The sequence below is a fragment of the Labrus mixtus genome, chromosome 4 (assembly GCF_963584025.1).
Source record: "Labrus mixtus chromosome 4, fLabMix1.1, whole genome shotgun sequence".
Taxonomy (NCBI): domain Eukaryota; kingdom Metazoa; phylum Chordata; class Actinopteri; order Labriformes; family Labridae; genus Labrus; species Labrus mixtus.
Window position 1 is genome coordinate 2,413,675 of NC_083615.1, and position 15,556 is coordinate 2,429,230.

A 15,556-nucleotide genomic window follows, 5' to 3' on the forward strand; every position below is an offset into this window, starting at 1 on the left:
GCCCAATAATATTTATAATGAATTCAGATAAACCTATAGGGGGTTGGGCCATGTGGCAGGAATCTCCTACATAGGATAGGATAATACTTTATTGATCCCCAGAGGGGAAATTCAGGCGTTACAGCAGCTCAAAATACAAAATACACATTAAACAGAATAGATAAGATAAATAAAAACAAGTACAAAATGAATGATGATGTTAACTATGCAGGGAATTGAGACAGTATGTGCAGAGAATGACAAGATAAAGTGACTCAGTATGATAAATAGGGCGGCAGTAGCTCAGTCTGTAGGGACTTGGTTTGGGAACCGGAGGGTCCCGGTGCGGACCAAATATGGAAGTTGGTCTGGTAGCTGAAGAGGTGCCAGATCACCTCCTGAGCACTGCCGAGGTGCCCCTGAGCAAGGCACCAAACCCCCTCCCCACCATCAGCTCAGGAGCGCCTGCTGTGGGCCGCTCCCTCTCTCTGACATCTCTCCATTAGTGCATGTCCATAGGATCCTGTTTGTGTATATTTCAGCCTGTGTGTGTGTTCATGACTTACAGAGTGTAAAAACAGAAATTTCCCCTCGCAGGGATCAATAAAAGTAAATCTTAACCTTAGATCCTGTTGGTAATCAAGTCTTAACCTGATCTTTGACCAGTAGGTGGCAAATTAATTAACACCAAGTTGTTGTTATGTGAGGAGTTTTTACTCCTGTTTCTATCATCTTAAATCACTAAATGTTCTGTCTATGTGTAATGTATAATAATAACTCTTTCCACAAGTGGAAGTGTACATACCTTGTATTATTCTATTTATTTTTTATTTAACTGATGTAAATATGTTTGATTTTTAACTTCTTGTTATTTTTGAGAATTATATTCCTGTTTCTTGATCTGTTGTAACATAAAAATGAACCCCATGGGGGATCAATAAAGTTTATCTTTATCTTTAACGTGACGTGTTACTCTGTATGTACCACCAGAGGGCGCTAAGTCAGAATAGGAGCAGTGTATAAAGACAATGTGTCAGCAGATGGAAGTGTAGCTAAAAGCTGTAAAACATCACATAACACAAGTCAGAGGAGGGAGATTCACATGGAGTAAAATCAACCAGACAAAGAGAAAACAAAGAGCAAAATAGATACAGTGAAATAGATACAGTGAAATAGATACAGTGAAATAGATACAGTAAAATAGGCAGTTCAACAAAGACAGAATAATTTTTTATTATTATTATTATTATTATTTTAATCCGGCAAATTTAAAACATACAAAACATTTTTATACAAAATCTTATAGAGGATGAACACACAACAGAAAATACAAAGTTAATTCAAACATAAATCAAGACTAGGGGGATTAACAAAGACAGAACATGATGTAACTGGAGTCATAATGAGAGATCTTAAAGTGTGGTGAAAGAGGGTGAAACTGAAGATACTTTAGGAATGAACAGTTTTGTCTCAGCGTGTTATTAACAGGGCGAGTTGTTCAATCCAGCAGGTGGCAGTAACGCAACTTCTTAGATGTCAGCTACCGTTATACCTAAAGACGAAGAAGAAGACAAAGAAGAAGAAGAAGAAGAAGAAGAAGAAGAAGAAGAAGAAGAAGAAGAAGAAAAAGAAGACGGAATCCTGAATGCATCAGGACCCGGTTTCTGGTAAATGTTGAATCTTATGAAGAAGTCACATCAGCACAGACTCTAACATGAGGAGACTGACGAAGAAGAAAGCTCTGACTCTGGTGAAGGAGCTGGACGCTTTCCCCAAAGTGCCCGACAGTTATGTGGAGTCTTCAGTCAGCGGAGGGACAGGTACACACACACACACACTCCTCTTCCTCCTTCTGTGTTTCAGGAGTTCCTTTAAAGTCTCAGCTCAGTGATTTTATGTTTTTAAACTCTCTTCATTAGTGTCCCTGCTCGCGTTCAGCCTCATGGCTGCTCTGTCCTTCCTGGAGTTCTTTGTGTACAGAGACACCTGGATGAGTTATGAGTATGAAGTGGACAGAGACTTCAGCAGGTAAAGAGAGAGAGAGAGAGAGAGTGTGTGTGTGTGTGTGTGTGTGTGTGTGTGTGTGTGTGTGTGTGTGTGTGTGTGTGTGTGTGTGTGTGTGTGTGTGTGTGTGTGTGTGTGTGTGTGTGTGTATAATATAATAACTTTATTTATTTAGCTCACTGCATCTTAATCTGTATATTATAATCCTTTTTTAAATTTTTATTTTAAGATCTCTTTATTAAATTGAAGGTATCATGATACAATAATCATTAAGGACAATTTTTATTCCATACATATACACACGCAGACATGCACACACACACACATAAATTACAATAACATAACCAGACCAGGGGGCGAAAAGAAAAGACAAGAAAAGCACAAAACACAAAAAATTATTTAAAAAAATAATAGAATAATACTAATACTAATTATTATAATCCTAAGAATATACTTATATTTATAGCATTTATTTATATTTATAGCATCCCATTAATCCAGACATAAATACACAATAATTCACTTCTTTTTTTTTTGTTTTAGTCTACATCTGTAAATTTTATAATTACTTGTACATAGCACAGATTCTTGCACTTTCTGCTTATTGCACTTCTGGTGAGATGTCAAACCTCATTTCGTTACTCTATACTTGTATATGTGTAATGACAATAAAGTTGAATCTCATCTTTATTGAAACAGCACCTTTTAAAAACACAGGTTTACAAAGTGCTTTGACAAACAGCAAAAACAAAAACAAACTAAACCAAACACAGAAGAACATAAACAACAACAAGAACAAACAAATACAAAATACTAAAAATAATTAAATACAATTCAACAGAAAAGAACCCAAAGTGCACGATACCGAACAGACATATTATTCCTGTGTTTGTTTCCTGACTGTCTCCTCTTTTAACTTACAGTAAACTGAGGATAAATATCGACATCACTGTGGCCATGAGATGTCAACGTAAGCTCAAAATCAACTTCCTAATGTTTGTTTAATGTTTTCTCATAGTCCACTGCACAGCTCCTACATCACACCTTTTGTACATTTTGTGTTTTTTATATTTTACATTTTTAAATTGTATTTTATATATTGTAATATCTTCTTATTCTGTATTATTTAAGTTGTTTCTAGTTCTGCTTTATTTCCTTGTTAATTGTTTAGCACCAATACACCAAGTCAAATTCCTTGTATGTGTAAATGTACTTGGCAATAAACCCAGATTCTGATTCTGATTCTGATTCTGATTCTGATTCTGATCCTGATCCTGATTCTGATGTATTTAGTTTGTGATTGCTGTGAATGTTTTTAACTCTTGTATGGTTGAATGCAGACATCGGTGCAGATGTCCTGGATCTAGCAGAGACGATGGTATTTAACGAGGGTTTGAAATATGAACCAGTGAGTATGAGCATCTACAATTTATAATAAAAAAAAAATAAAAAAAATCATGTTTTGTGTGTCCATGTTAAACTCACAGTTTTGTTCTGTCTCATGTTTAGGTTAATTTTGAACTCACACCACAGCAGACTTTATGGCAAATGTAAGATTTTACCTTGTTATACATAAACTCCACCTCCTAGCATGTATTTATGAACACTCCCTTTTTTCTTTTTCTTTACAGAATTCAGTATTTTTTTGCTTTTTTAAATTGAAATGTCAGTGTCATGTGACAAACGGTGCAGTCTGTAGTTTTGATAAAGTGCATTCAATCAGCAGATTTGAAACTACAAGGACACCAGAAACTTTGCTCACTAAGCCTTAAAAGTAAACATGGGACTACTGGTTCAACCTGATTATTGGAGCTCTAATAATCATCTTCTCATCATGTTGTAAATATTGATAATAGGTCTGACGTGGTTTTGTGATGTTACTTAACTTTCCCGCCCCCTCACCTTTAGGGAGGTGCTGCGCTTCCAGGATCGTGTGCGGGTGGAGCACGCTCTCCAGGATGTTCTCTTTAAGGCTGCAGTTGAAGGATCTCCTCCTGCTCCATCTAAAGGGTAAAGTGTTCTCAGGAGGATGTTACAATGATCAAAAGGAAGTCTTTTATCCCACATTGTGTTGTCTCCTTTCCTCCACAGCGAGGGCGACTCCACTTCCTTTAGCGCCTGCAGGATACACGGACACATGTATGTCAACAAGGTGGCAGGAAATTTCCACATTACTGTTGGCAAGTATGTATCTACCTGAACACATGAATTACACCACACCATGATATATCTTAGACACTCAGACTTTAATCTAAACTTTTCTCCCTGCAGGTCCATCCCTCATCCCAGAGGCCATGCACATCTGTCCGCTCTCCTTAGCGATGACTGTGAGTGCTTTTTATTTCCACCTTATGTTTTCTCGCTGATTCTTTACTGACATGATAATTATGATATTAAGATTTTTAGGGGTGCAGAAATGCAAAATTTTCTCTAATCGATTACTATTCCCTTTGTTAAAGCGAGTACTCGAGTAATCGTTTTGTAGTTCTTTCCATTCCCCAATGGGAGGCCCCGCCCCCAACTACGACCTTTTTTCTGTTTTGAATTAGGCCTATCCTAGAACCCACAATGCAACAAGAAACATTTACAAAAATGTGGACTACAAAACGTTAGAGAGAATTAGGGGTGTTCTAATTCTCATGTTGTTTATGATAAATAATCTGTTTGCACGTTGCACCTTCTTACAGCATATAACTTCTCACACCGGATCGACCACCTGTCCTTTGGAGAAGCCATCCCCGGGATCATCAGCCCTTTGGATGGCACAGAGAAACTCACTCCTGTTTGTACGTCTGTGTGATCCAACACACATCTTTGTTATTTTAATTGCACTGATTTTTGTTTTTATCCAGCATTTAAAAAATCGTTTCAGAGAAAATAAACAAACTGACATTTGTGTTTATCTTCAGCTGGCCACATGTTTCAGTACTTCATCACCATCGTGCCCACCAAACTGAACACCTACAAGGTGTCTGCAGAAACACATCAGTTCTCTGTCACTGAGCGGGTACGTTAGTGTGTGTTTGTAAAGTGAGTCAGGAATCAGTTTTGGTGAGTCTGTAATGTGTTCTTCTTCTCTGTTTCTGCAGGACCGGGTGATAAACCACGCCATAGGCAGCCATGGAATCTCAGGGATCTTCATGAAGTACGACATCAGCTCTCTGATGGTCAAAGTCACAGAGCAACACATGCCTCTCTGGAAGTTTCTCATCAGACTCTGCGGCATCATCGGAGGCATTTTCTCCACCACAGGTACAAAAAACTCAGAATGTTGTTGTTGTTGTTTTAAGATGTGTCAGGAGCATCTTCTAACTCACCAGCTGCAGCTTTATCATGATTAGGTCAGACTCTTAAGTGCTGACTGCTTTCAGGACAGACAGACAGACAGATGCAGAAGATGAAAATATATATAGAGAGAGAAACAGCAGAGATGATGAGAGAGAGAGAGGGAATGGGATACACAGGAGAGAGGTAGACAACTCTGATTACATTGTGATTGTTGTAAAAACATGTTTGCAATATGACATTAAACTAACGGTTCTTCTACCAATAATAATATGAATAATAATTAAAAAAATGATAAATGGAACAAATTGAAACCAAAATTCACAGAAATGTCAAATATTTACAATAATTGTTTAATGATCTCAGTATAAAAGTAAAGTAGTTTTTAATTATTTATTATTAGTGTAGGTATCCACTGAATGAAGCCGTAGCTTGACGCTCCCAGAACTCCTCTCTTACGTACTTTTCATCCAAACAATCCACAGGATAAAATGATGAAAGTTTAAATGTTTACTTAAACAAAAATAAACAAAAAAACAGATACAGGTTAGTCCAAAACTATACAAAAAGAGAGAGGTCAAAAGACTGTGTGGCTCCACTCTCTACTAGTCTGAACTAAACCCAATTAAGTCCACAAGCCCCTCCCCCTCCCAGATCCAATGAACAGAAAGTATTACATGCATCCATACATTTAACATGATGAGCAATAAGGCTCCTACACTTTGATTGTAAATAAAATGACATCAAAATAGAGCTTGAACCCTGAAAACCCATCATGAGCACGCTGTAGTTATCAATCACTTCTGTAGCCTGACTCGTTCTTAGACACAGTTTTTAACTTTTACACAGTAATGCAACAGTGGGCTTGGAATAATGTGAAACCCACTTGTTAAAAGATTTTCTAAGTTCTAGGAGGCCATACAAAGTAACACTCCAGGAAGAGCTCAGATTGAAGGCACTGATGCATCTTCATGTTCTAATAAAAGGTCATATATACCTTTGATATTTGATAAGGTGATATTTTCCATCGCCTTGTTGTAAATCTATATCACTAATGACACAAACACTGATCACCTCAGGTTCAACCAGAAACAGCATTTCTCTCTTTCTGTTCTTTGGCTGATTTAGTTTAGTTATACTTCACTTTCACAGATGTTTGCATGGATTTACTGACTAATGGAGTCTACAGCTGCTGCATGATTTGGATGTTCAACCAGTTTATTAACTTCTCAAGACAAATAACAAACACATCTATGTTCTATGTGAAGAAGCTTTAAAAACATGTCTGTGAACACTGTAAGGGAGAAACATGAGGAGGAGTTGTTGCACTGAGTGACGGCTTTGGAAGCTGTTAGTGACAGAAACATCCTCTGAACGCCTCGAGTGATGTGGAGCACAGCTCTGCACTATTCTCCAAACATTCCTGTTTGTGTTGAGCCTCCCAGAGGGAATGAAGGAGGTTTACACCACGATCAGTCTGACTACAACTTCTTTTATTTAGAGAGAGAGAGAGAGAGAGAACTGTAACACCTGGTATCTGACAGAAAGAATAATCAAACATGAATCTCTGAATATTCTCCATATCAGTCACAGCAGTCATATGACTTAACGCCTGAGAGCACAAGGTTTTATCTACATGCACAGCTCCTCCTCCTCTACTCTTGTTTTGTCTATTTATAACCACCAAGCTCAAAATCCATCCCATTATCTGTTCACCCAGGTTTCCAATATTTCAATGATGTTAAATGGTTGTGTAAAAGAATGCACATGTTCCTTGATGTTATGTTATGTCGCCCTTGAGCTCCAGCATGAAACCAAAACAACTCGCGCTGCATTGTTGTGTTAGCATGCTAATGCTAGCGATCTTTATTCTGCTCGTATCTTCACACTGCATGTAAATTTACCTGAAATGAGCGTGATCTAGAAACACAGTTAAGCAGTGAGTACAGTATGTTATTCTTCTTTTCTCTAGTCCCTCAATTAAACAACTTTTATACTCGAGGGGAGGAGTCAGCCGGCCGTCCGGGCGATGTAAACAAAGTGAAGATAGGACTCTGAAAACTCTGAAAACATCACAGACAGTGGGACTCGGGTGTTACACCCATTGTAGACAGTCATGACTCACAGAGTTATTTTCAGAGGATATACTTGATTTATATTATATTTAAGTGTGAAACATCACATAAAAAGACTTTAAAGACTTTCAGGGTGACCTGAAGTTTTGACCTGTCACAGCTAACAGTTAATATTCTGGTTCTTATTTCAGTCCTCATCATAAACAAACATTACTCACTTCTTCTCACTCAGCTTCAGCGTATGTTTTTTTCTCCTTAGGCATGCTTCATGCTGCGCTGGGATCCGTGCTTGATGTGATTTGCTGTCGTTTCCAAATGGGAATCTACAAACGTCTGAAGGTGAGCCAATAACGCTGCTGTTAAACATGTTGATGACATGCAGTTTAAATTCATGTTTTTTTAATGATTGTGTTTTCTCATTTTGTTCAGGAGCCTCCCGTGGTTCAACAGAGACCTGATGAAACACCAGCTCCATCAGAGAACGCTGCTCAGTAATAAAGACCGCCATCTTTGCCCTGCCACACTGGACAGTATGAGATACTGGGGGAAATGTTTACAAGTTGTTTTATATACCTGCTTTGTTAAGAACAATGTAAATATTTTATATTGTTTTTTAAATTGTTTTAGGGTGCATGAACACTTCAGAAATGACAAACAATCAATACAGCCACCAGATGATCCGACACTTGGAAAGCTGCGTCATGAGCCTGAAATGCAAAGCGAGTTTAAAATACCCAGGGACATTTTTCTGGTTACCTGGCATCTCGAGCCTCCGACAAATGAGATCATGCTTAACGGTCACACGAGGCTGAACCTGATAGGTCAACCCAGAGTCTATAAGAGCGCATTCACACAGAAGGGGGGGGGGTGTTAGCAGTAAATCTTCATATTTCACCTCAGAGCAAAGTTTATTATCCAGACTGAAATCAACACAGCTACAGCGACAATGCAGGAAGATATGGGAGAAATAAAATATCTTATAACTCCCCTTAAAATATGTGTTCTCATCTCATATGTAGCATGTCTGACATGAGGCTTATACAAATGAAAACATAGTAAGTGATGGATTCATTTCAGCAGATATCGTCCAAAAGGAGAAGGCTTCAGTGGTTTTAAGATTTTAAAGCATTAATAATATCGTCCATGAAAACATTTTTCGGTATAAACAATCAGAAACAAAAGACAGACTCGTTCTCGCTCCCTCCTTCCTCTCAGTCACCTCACAGGGCTTACGATTCAAACGATCTGATTGGTCAGTAGGCCGTGTGTCATAGCGGTTCTTCTCTTACCTGCTCCGGAGAGCATCAGTTACCATAGCACCCCGAAGTCGCCTTCACACCAGCAAATCCTGCTTCATAGTAAACCCCTCTGGACTACTGGACAGGAAGTAGATCACACCTGATATCAGACTTTTTATAATAACATCCCTCACTCACGGTTTTCTCAGGATCATGCACTTGTTTATTTTTTTTCTGATTCTGTCTTTAATTTGGTAAAACGTTTAGCTCAGACTGTGACGACCCGTCTTCAGCCATAGTTAAAAAAAAACAAAAAACCCCTGTGTGGGACAGCAGAGCTTTCAGGGTTTAAAATAGTTCCATTAGCGTTCTAATGTGGAAAGGACTGCTGCAAATATGAGACTGATTTATTTAAATAATATTCACTTTCAACTTGATTTTCAATTCTGTGTTAATTGGCATTGTCTTTGAAATAGCCTCACTGGGGATAACACCATTTCTTTAATTGTTTTATATGCTGAATATTTTTCTGAATTATTTGGCGTGTAAAAAAAAAAAAAAAAAAAAATTAAATATTGAATTGGATTTGTCTTCATGTGAATTGTTCTGAACACAAGCTGCTTTTTATGGAAGTCCATTTCTGCCAGTTAAAAAAATATAAATGAAAACTTGGCTTTGTTGAGATTTTTTTTTGACCATAAAAATAAATTATGAGATAATAAAGTCATAATTATGACATTCAAGGATGCATCGCGGTCACATTGAAGACTACATTCAAGGACTGTACATAGAGGCCCCTGGAGCAGAAGTCACAGAATAAACCACTTGAGCAAAGGACACGATAAACAAAGAGACAATTTCAACTTTTTATCTCATAATTTCGAAAACTTAAAAAATCTCGACAAAGCCAAATTTTCATTTTAATTTTTTTAACTGGCGGAAATGGGCTTCCATAGCTTTTCCACCTGGATGTTGATATTATTTCTGAGTAACACAAAAGCAGCTTCCCTTCCAGCCCTGGTTAACTGAATCAATCATTTTGTTTTCAATAAACTGCTTTTTCTACTTTTTGTTGAGTTTTGAAGTGAAACAATCTCTGGAAAATCACATTTTTACACCATGTCAAGAGTTTATTTGACAGTATTTCAGAATATCTTTCAGTAAACAAGTTTTTTTTTTTTTTTTTTAGCAAAATGTTATATATCAGTACTGTCGCATTTCATAAAAATAGTTGTTCACGTCTTTGAAACTACAGTATCAATGATACAGTAAACCATATTTGTAGGAATACAGCTGTACAAGGTGAATAGTACACAATTAACACTACACAGTTATACTTGATCTTAATGGGTGTTCATGAACGTGCCGTCCTTCACAGGTTCAATAAAGCCGTTTTTTTTTTGTATACAAATTCACTCACAGCGGGGGGGGGGGGGGGGGGGGGGGGGGGGGGGCTGAATGGAGACAGAGGGCAGGATGACAAACTCTTCTACCTTTTTCTGAACTCTGATGTTTGTACAAACCGTTCTCAGGTTTCTACAGCCTACTGGCAGATTTTCATGCTCCTCACTAACATGATTTATCACAGCTAAGAAAACAGCCAGACCGGAGGCTTTACTGGAAACCTTACTGAAGTCCAAGACCAGGAGCATTTTTTACCAGCAGGCCTTCACCACGACAGCTACTGTAGTGCTGCATTCTGATTCTTTAAAAACTGCATCTGGTCCTCCACTTGTCTTAAAGGCTTTATATGTGATTTTTTTGATCCAGCAGATGTCGCCCTTGAGCACCAGCATGAAACCAAAACAACTTGCGCTGCATTGTTGTGTTAGCATGCTAATGCTAGCGATCTTTATTATGCTCGCATCTTCACACTGCATGTAAATTTACCTGAAATGAGCGTGATCTAGAAACACAGTTAAGCAGTGAGTACAGTATGTTATTCTTCTTTTCTCTAGTCCCTCAATTAAACAACTTTTATACACGAGGGGAGGAGTCAGCCGGCCGTCTGGGCGATGTAAACAAACTGAAGATAGGACTCTGAAAACTCTGAAAACATCACAGACAGTGGGACTCGGGTGTTACACCCATTGTAGACAGTCATGACTCACAGAGTTATTTTCAGAGGATATACTTGATTTCTATTACATTTAAGTGTGAAGAATCACATATAAAGCCTTTAACCTAAAGGCTCCATGGGAAACATTTGCTCGCGCTTGTGATTCATTTTTTCTAGAGATGAGGAAAAGTGAAATCTTCATCTCTGGTGTCTGTATCATGCAGCAGCACGCCTCGACTCTACCAAGTATCAAAACTTTGTGATCAAACACTTTTTTACTGCGTTTGTATTTCACAGATCAGGGTTCAGAGTTCTGCCTGCAACAACCTCAAACTTCACCGATTTTCTTTTACACAATGGACAAAATGAAGCTGAAAGAAAAAGTCATTTGAAACAACAAGGGATCACTGTTCCACTCTCCCAGGAGAGGATGTAATGCTACAGGCTACATCTGATCCCCGTTAAACATGTGTGGGGGGACGAGGGCGATCATCGACAATGATAAGCTGAGAGTGCATCGAGATGACTGTAAATACTGCTCGGTGTTAAGTCAGAAAGAAAACAGTTTTGCTGATATGTGTGCATGGTCACTAACATCTATGTTGCATTCAGTTCCCAAAACAAATCGGACAGCTGTGCATTAGTTTGAGTAAGGCACTCCCGCCCCCCCCACCTCATAACCATCGGCCTCCTCGACCTCACACCGACGCCCCTCTCCCACAGTGATGTGGTACACGTAGCACAGTAAAAAGGCATAGAAATGGGAGATATAGACTGGACAGATTCTTTAGTTGGAGCCTTAAATGAATACATAACACATAATTCTGCACAACGTCTGCATGGTTATGATCAAGTGGTGCACACGACTCAGAGAAGTACTGTGAGTTTCTTACTAAGCCGACTTTTTCAGTCACTCAAAAAGTTCAATTGGATGGAAAATAACAAGATTATCTGTTTGTCTCACACGAGTAGCCAGCTGTCAGCTTCTATTATTCTACCTCTGAGAGACACGAGAGTCCCTGTTAAAAACGACATGGTGGTTTATATCCATGCACACGACCACCGCCTCCAACAGCGGTCTGGGGTTCGATGACTTTGCACAGTCTTTGATATGTAGTTATAGACGAGGTCATGTCATTAGTCATCCTAAAATACCGTCCTGTGTTATATCTTTTTCTTTACAATGTTTCTAACTACAACATGGCCTCAAAAAAACACCAACAGGTCTGTTGTTTTTTTTTGAGATAACCAAATGTACATAATTTGTCACATCTTTACATTTACAGTATATGATATAGGCATGTGAGTGCTAACATATGTTGGGGTTAACCAGGCTGTCACTTGGGTCAGTGCCATGTCCTCGAGGAGTTTCAGTGTCTCTGCCTCCCTCCGACAGATTGGTAGTCCCGCTCTTCCTGCTGCACAGAGAAAACGGAGCAAAAAGTAAATCTCTTGGATGAACATATGTCTGTCTCCTGTGAGGATCTTTGTTCCATCTGAGGCGACGCTGCTAACCAATCTGTGCCGGACGCGCTCGAGCAGTTAAAGGTACATGATGAAAGCACGGCCCCCCCGCTCGGACATAAGACGATGCCCGCTCCATCTTTGATTACAACAGGGTCCTACATGCCGACACACTGAGTTAATGTTCCTCTGATTTTTTTTTAAGGTGGTAGGTGTAATAATTATCTCATCAGCACAAATGAAACATAAACTATGATCTTAGAAGAAGACAGGGTAGAAAACTGGAATGAGAGGGGGGAAGGAGAGTTTTGGGGAACCTGACAAGTGTGATCCAGTCCAGAACCAGCAAGATCCATTCTACCTGCTCACTGTAGAGGTCCAGGACCTCAGAGTGCCAGGCAGTTGGTCAGACCTGGGGACGTTCCAGGGTCCAGGGGAGGCTGTTGACGCGCTCCTCACATGAGAATCTTCCAGGGTTTTAGAGGGGCAGCAGAGCCCGCTGTGGCCGATGGATCTCTCATCTTCTCTGGGGAAAAGACTTCTAGAAACAAGTCTTTCCTGGAGGCCGACATGACCGTCTCTACCGCCCAGACTGGCTCCATTCACACTCGCATAATGGTCCCAGGGCCAGAGAGCTGTCACGGCCTGACTGTGCAGACCCTTCCTCTCACAGCAGGGGGAGCACGTGTCCCTCTGCCGCTCTCTCCTTTCAACACACCTCCCCAGGACGCCTTTGGGAGGCAAAGCGCGAGCCTGTCTGTCTCCTGGTCCACTGTCCACCTCTCCAGACGACCCTTGAGGGGTTCCCTGCCCCCTGACGCTGCACTTCTGCTGGGTGGTCCTGCCACCTGCTGCAGCCACTCTGACGGAGCAGTGGTCTGTGAGCTGTGGAGCTTTGTCTGCCGTGCACACTGTGGCCTCTAGAGGGAGCTGATGAGGGGAGTCTGGGGCTGAGGCCGGATGGGATGAGAGTGATGGAGTTGGGCGGGGTTCTGGGGTCACTTCCTGCAGGGCAGGGTGGGTTGTAGAAATGGAATCCCGGGGGTCGTTACAGTCTGAAGGTAAGAAGAAGAAAACACTCAGAGGTTTTGACTGAAATTTAAGCAGAGCGCCACAAACAGCATGCCGCCCCGTGCATACAGAGAGACAGAAAGAGACGCACAAGTTGTACAATTAAAAGCCATCAGAGGTGTCAAAAGTATTGACATTCATTACTCAGGTAGAAGTATAGATAATAGGGTTTAAAAAGACTTCTGTAGAAGTTGAAGTATCAACTCAAGTAAAAGTGTAAAAGTACTGGTTTCAAAACGACTTCAAGTATAAAAGTGAAAGTAATGTAAGGGGGAAAAAAATGCCATTAAGGACAAAAGCTTAGGCCGGGCCACAGCGTGTCTGATACTTCTCATCCAACCCAGGGTTCCCACTCTTTTCCAGAGATCATTTTCCAGGATATTTTCAGCGATGCTCGAGCTGGTATGACAGTCCGTGATCGTGCCACACCAATATTAAGTGTCTTTAGGTTAATCACAGACACTGTGAGCTACAAAGGTGCTGACCTCAAACTGAGGAGAAAACTCAAGTCTACCAGATAGTCGTTGCCACAATTCACTCTCATGGTGTTTTTTTCTCTTTTTGTGAAGGATCTTTTCGCTCCATCCTCTCAACTAAATTGTAAATAAATATCCACTTTTGACACGAGGAGGAGGCGGAGCCATTAAATTATCTACAGACTTCCATTCAATCTGCGTTGTGGATTATGTAACAAATAGATACTTTTATTAACGTGTGGCGGTGAAAATGTTCAACCCTGTAACACGTGATTTTCCAGGACATTTATCTTTTTTTCTCATTTTCCAGGTGTTTTCCAGTACTGGAAAATTAGTCAACTGTTTTCCAGGATGAGTGGGAACCCTGCCAACCACAATCAAATTCACTCTATCCGGATGGTGCAATTTATCTAGATAGGTTTTTGTTTTTTTGAATGAAAACAAGCCGAAATGAAACAGGAGTAACGAGGCTATTTATAAAATGTAAGGAGTAGAAGTAAAAGGTCGGCTGAAAAATAATTACTCCAGTAAAGTATAGATACCCAAAATTTCTACTTAAGTAAGGTAACCAAGTATTTGTACTTCGTTACTTGACACCTCTGAAAGCCACTCCATTATATTTATTATATTTGATCAGGCAAACCTGCATGCGACCGTGTAAAGGCCTGAACACCAACATGTCACAACTTAAGATTCATTCAGTGTTTGAAAACAAATGAACACATCAGTGATTGTGTGACGGACTGATCCTCAGCAGATCCATTTCACACAATCTACTTCACAACGATAGTTCCATCTGGAGGGTCTCTTCTTACTACAACACGCAAGCAAACACATGTTGATAAACACACACACACACACACACACACACACACACACACACACACACACACACACACACACAGCTGCTATTTAAACCATGCGTAAGTAAACTTGTGATCGTGCATCCATGCATCATGATTTGCCCAAAAAGCACAGCTCCACTTCACAGATATTAATCGTCAGAATGATGAGAGAGAGACGTGCAGTTTTTTTTCACAAACCGTGTCTTTAGAGTGGCCCATTAGGAAGAAATAGGGGGAGCTTAGTGTGTCACCTTTCATGCACATGGAGAGGTTGGAAGGTACCATTCCTGAGGGAAGGCAAGTAAAAAGCCTATACAAATCATTAGAATAAAAGCAGAGCGGTTGAAATACAAAGAGATTGTTAGATCAATGCTGTTCTTCACATAAACACAAACTGTGAATTACAGATGACAGACAGAAGACTTGAGGAGCCACAAGAGAAAAATGCAAGAAGATATTAATGTAATGCATATTAATACGCTCTTGAGTTAAAAAGTTAAAAAGTATTTGCGGGAAAAAGCCGGCAAACCTAAAACAGTGACTCCTACTATGAAAGTGATAAAGACATCTGATCTGACACAGAACGAGGGGAAACCCCTTTAGAGACTTGAATGTGTGTCTTTAAATACCCACCATATTCAGGCACCTGTCCCGTGCCTCGCTTGAGCAGCAGCCTCACCCGCCGGCCTCCCGCTTTGATGAGTTCAATGGCGCGGGCGTGAGTCATGTCCCGGGTGCTGTCTCCGTTGATCTCGATGATCTGATCCCCGACCTGGAGGGGTCACACAGGACAGGGGTTGATTTCTGACAGCCTGTTCATAAATTGTCAAAAAACATTTGACTTTTCTGTTTGACAGCCACAGACTTAACCAGAACAACAAGGGGAACAATTCAGAAACGTGTTCAAGTACACCTTTAACAGGAGCTGATGATGAGCAGGGGGGTTACTATGGCAACGTTTCACATACACTTTAACACCTACTCACTTTGCTAACCTAGAAACCATATGTGCCCCATAAAGAAAGAGGAGAAGAGAGTGAAGTAAAGATACACCTTTTCT

General features: G+C 40.1%; 2 protein-coding genes across 8 annotated transcripts in view; one reads left to right on the forward strand and one right to left on the reverse strand.

Moving 5' to 3' along the window:
- Positions 1-15,556, reverse strand: part of LOC132972342 (membrane-associated guanylate kinase, WW and PDZ domain-containing protein 2-like) — a 212,363-nt gene that overhangs the window by 111,872 nt on the left and 84,935 nt on the right. For 3 of the 7 annotated variants that reach the window (XM_061035102.1, XM_061035101.1, XM_061035103.1), the window contains exons 21-22: positions 15,130-15,268; positions 11,870-13,159 (exon numbers count right to left, since the gene is read on the reverse strand). In XM_061035102.1, the coding sequence (XP_060891085.1) occupies positions 12,462-13,159; positions 15,130-15,268 (837 nt within the window). In that variant the 3' untranslated portion in view covers positions 11,870-12,461. Of the gene's footprint in view, positions 1-10,391; positions 13,160-14,694; positions 14,807-15,129; positions 15,269-15,556 lie in introns of those variants that run through there. The other 4 variants (XM_061035107.1, XM_061035105.1, XM_061035106.1 and 1 more) reach the window with 3 other exon arrangements.
- On the forward strand, positions 1,609-8,752 carry LOC132972357 (endoplasmic reticulum-Golgi intermediate compartment protein 2-like). The gene is made up of 13 exons (XM_061035130.1): positions 1,609-1,799; positions 1,899-2,007; positions 2,907-2,953; positions 3,324-3,391; positions 3,493-3,533; positions 3,892-3,993; positions 4,075-4,167; positions 4,255-4,310; positions 4,671-4,769; positions 4,893-4,990; positions 5,073-5,235; positions 7,603-7,682; positions 7,773-8,752. The coding sequence occupies exons 1-13, from the start codon at positions 1,694-1,696 to the stop codon at positions 7,836-7,838; spliced, it is 1,128 nt and encodes a 375-aa protein (XP_060891113.1). The 5' UTR covers positions 1,609-1,693; the 3' UTR covers positions 7,839-8,752.

Coding starts and splice junctions, on each gene's coding strand:
- LOC132972357 (XM_061035130.1), top strand. CDS start 1,694: ATGAGGAGACTGACGAAGAAGAAAGCTCTGACTCTGGTGAAGGAGCTG. Junction 1,800..1,898: donor TTCAGTCAGCGGAGGGACAG/GTACACACACAC, acceptor TCTCTTCATTAG/TGTCCCTGCTCGCGTTCAGC. Junction 2,008..2,906: donor GTGGACAGAGACTTCAGCAG/GTAAAGAGAGAG, acceptor TTTAACTTACAG/TAAACTGAGGATAAATATCG.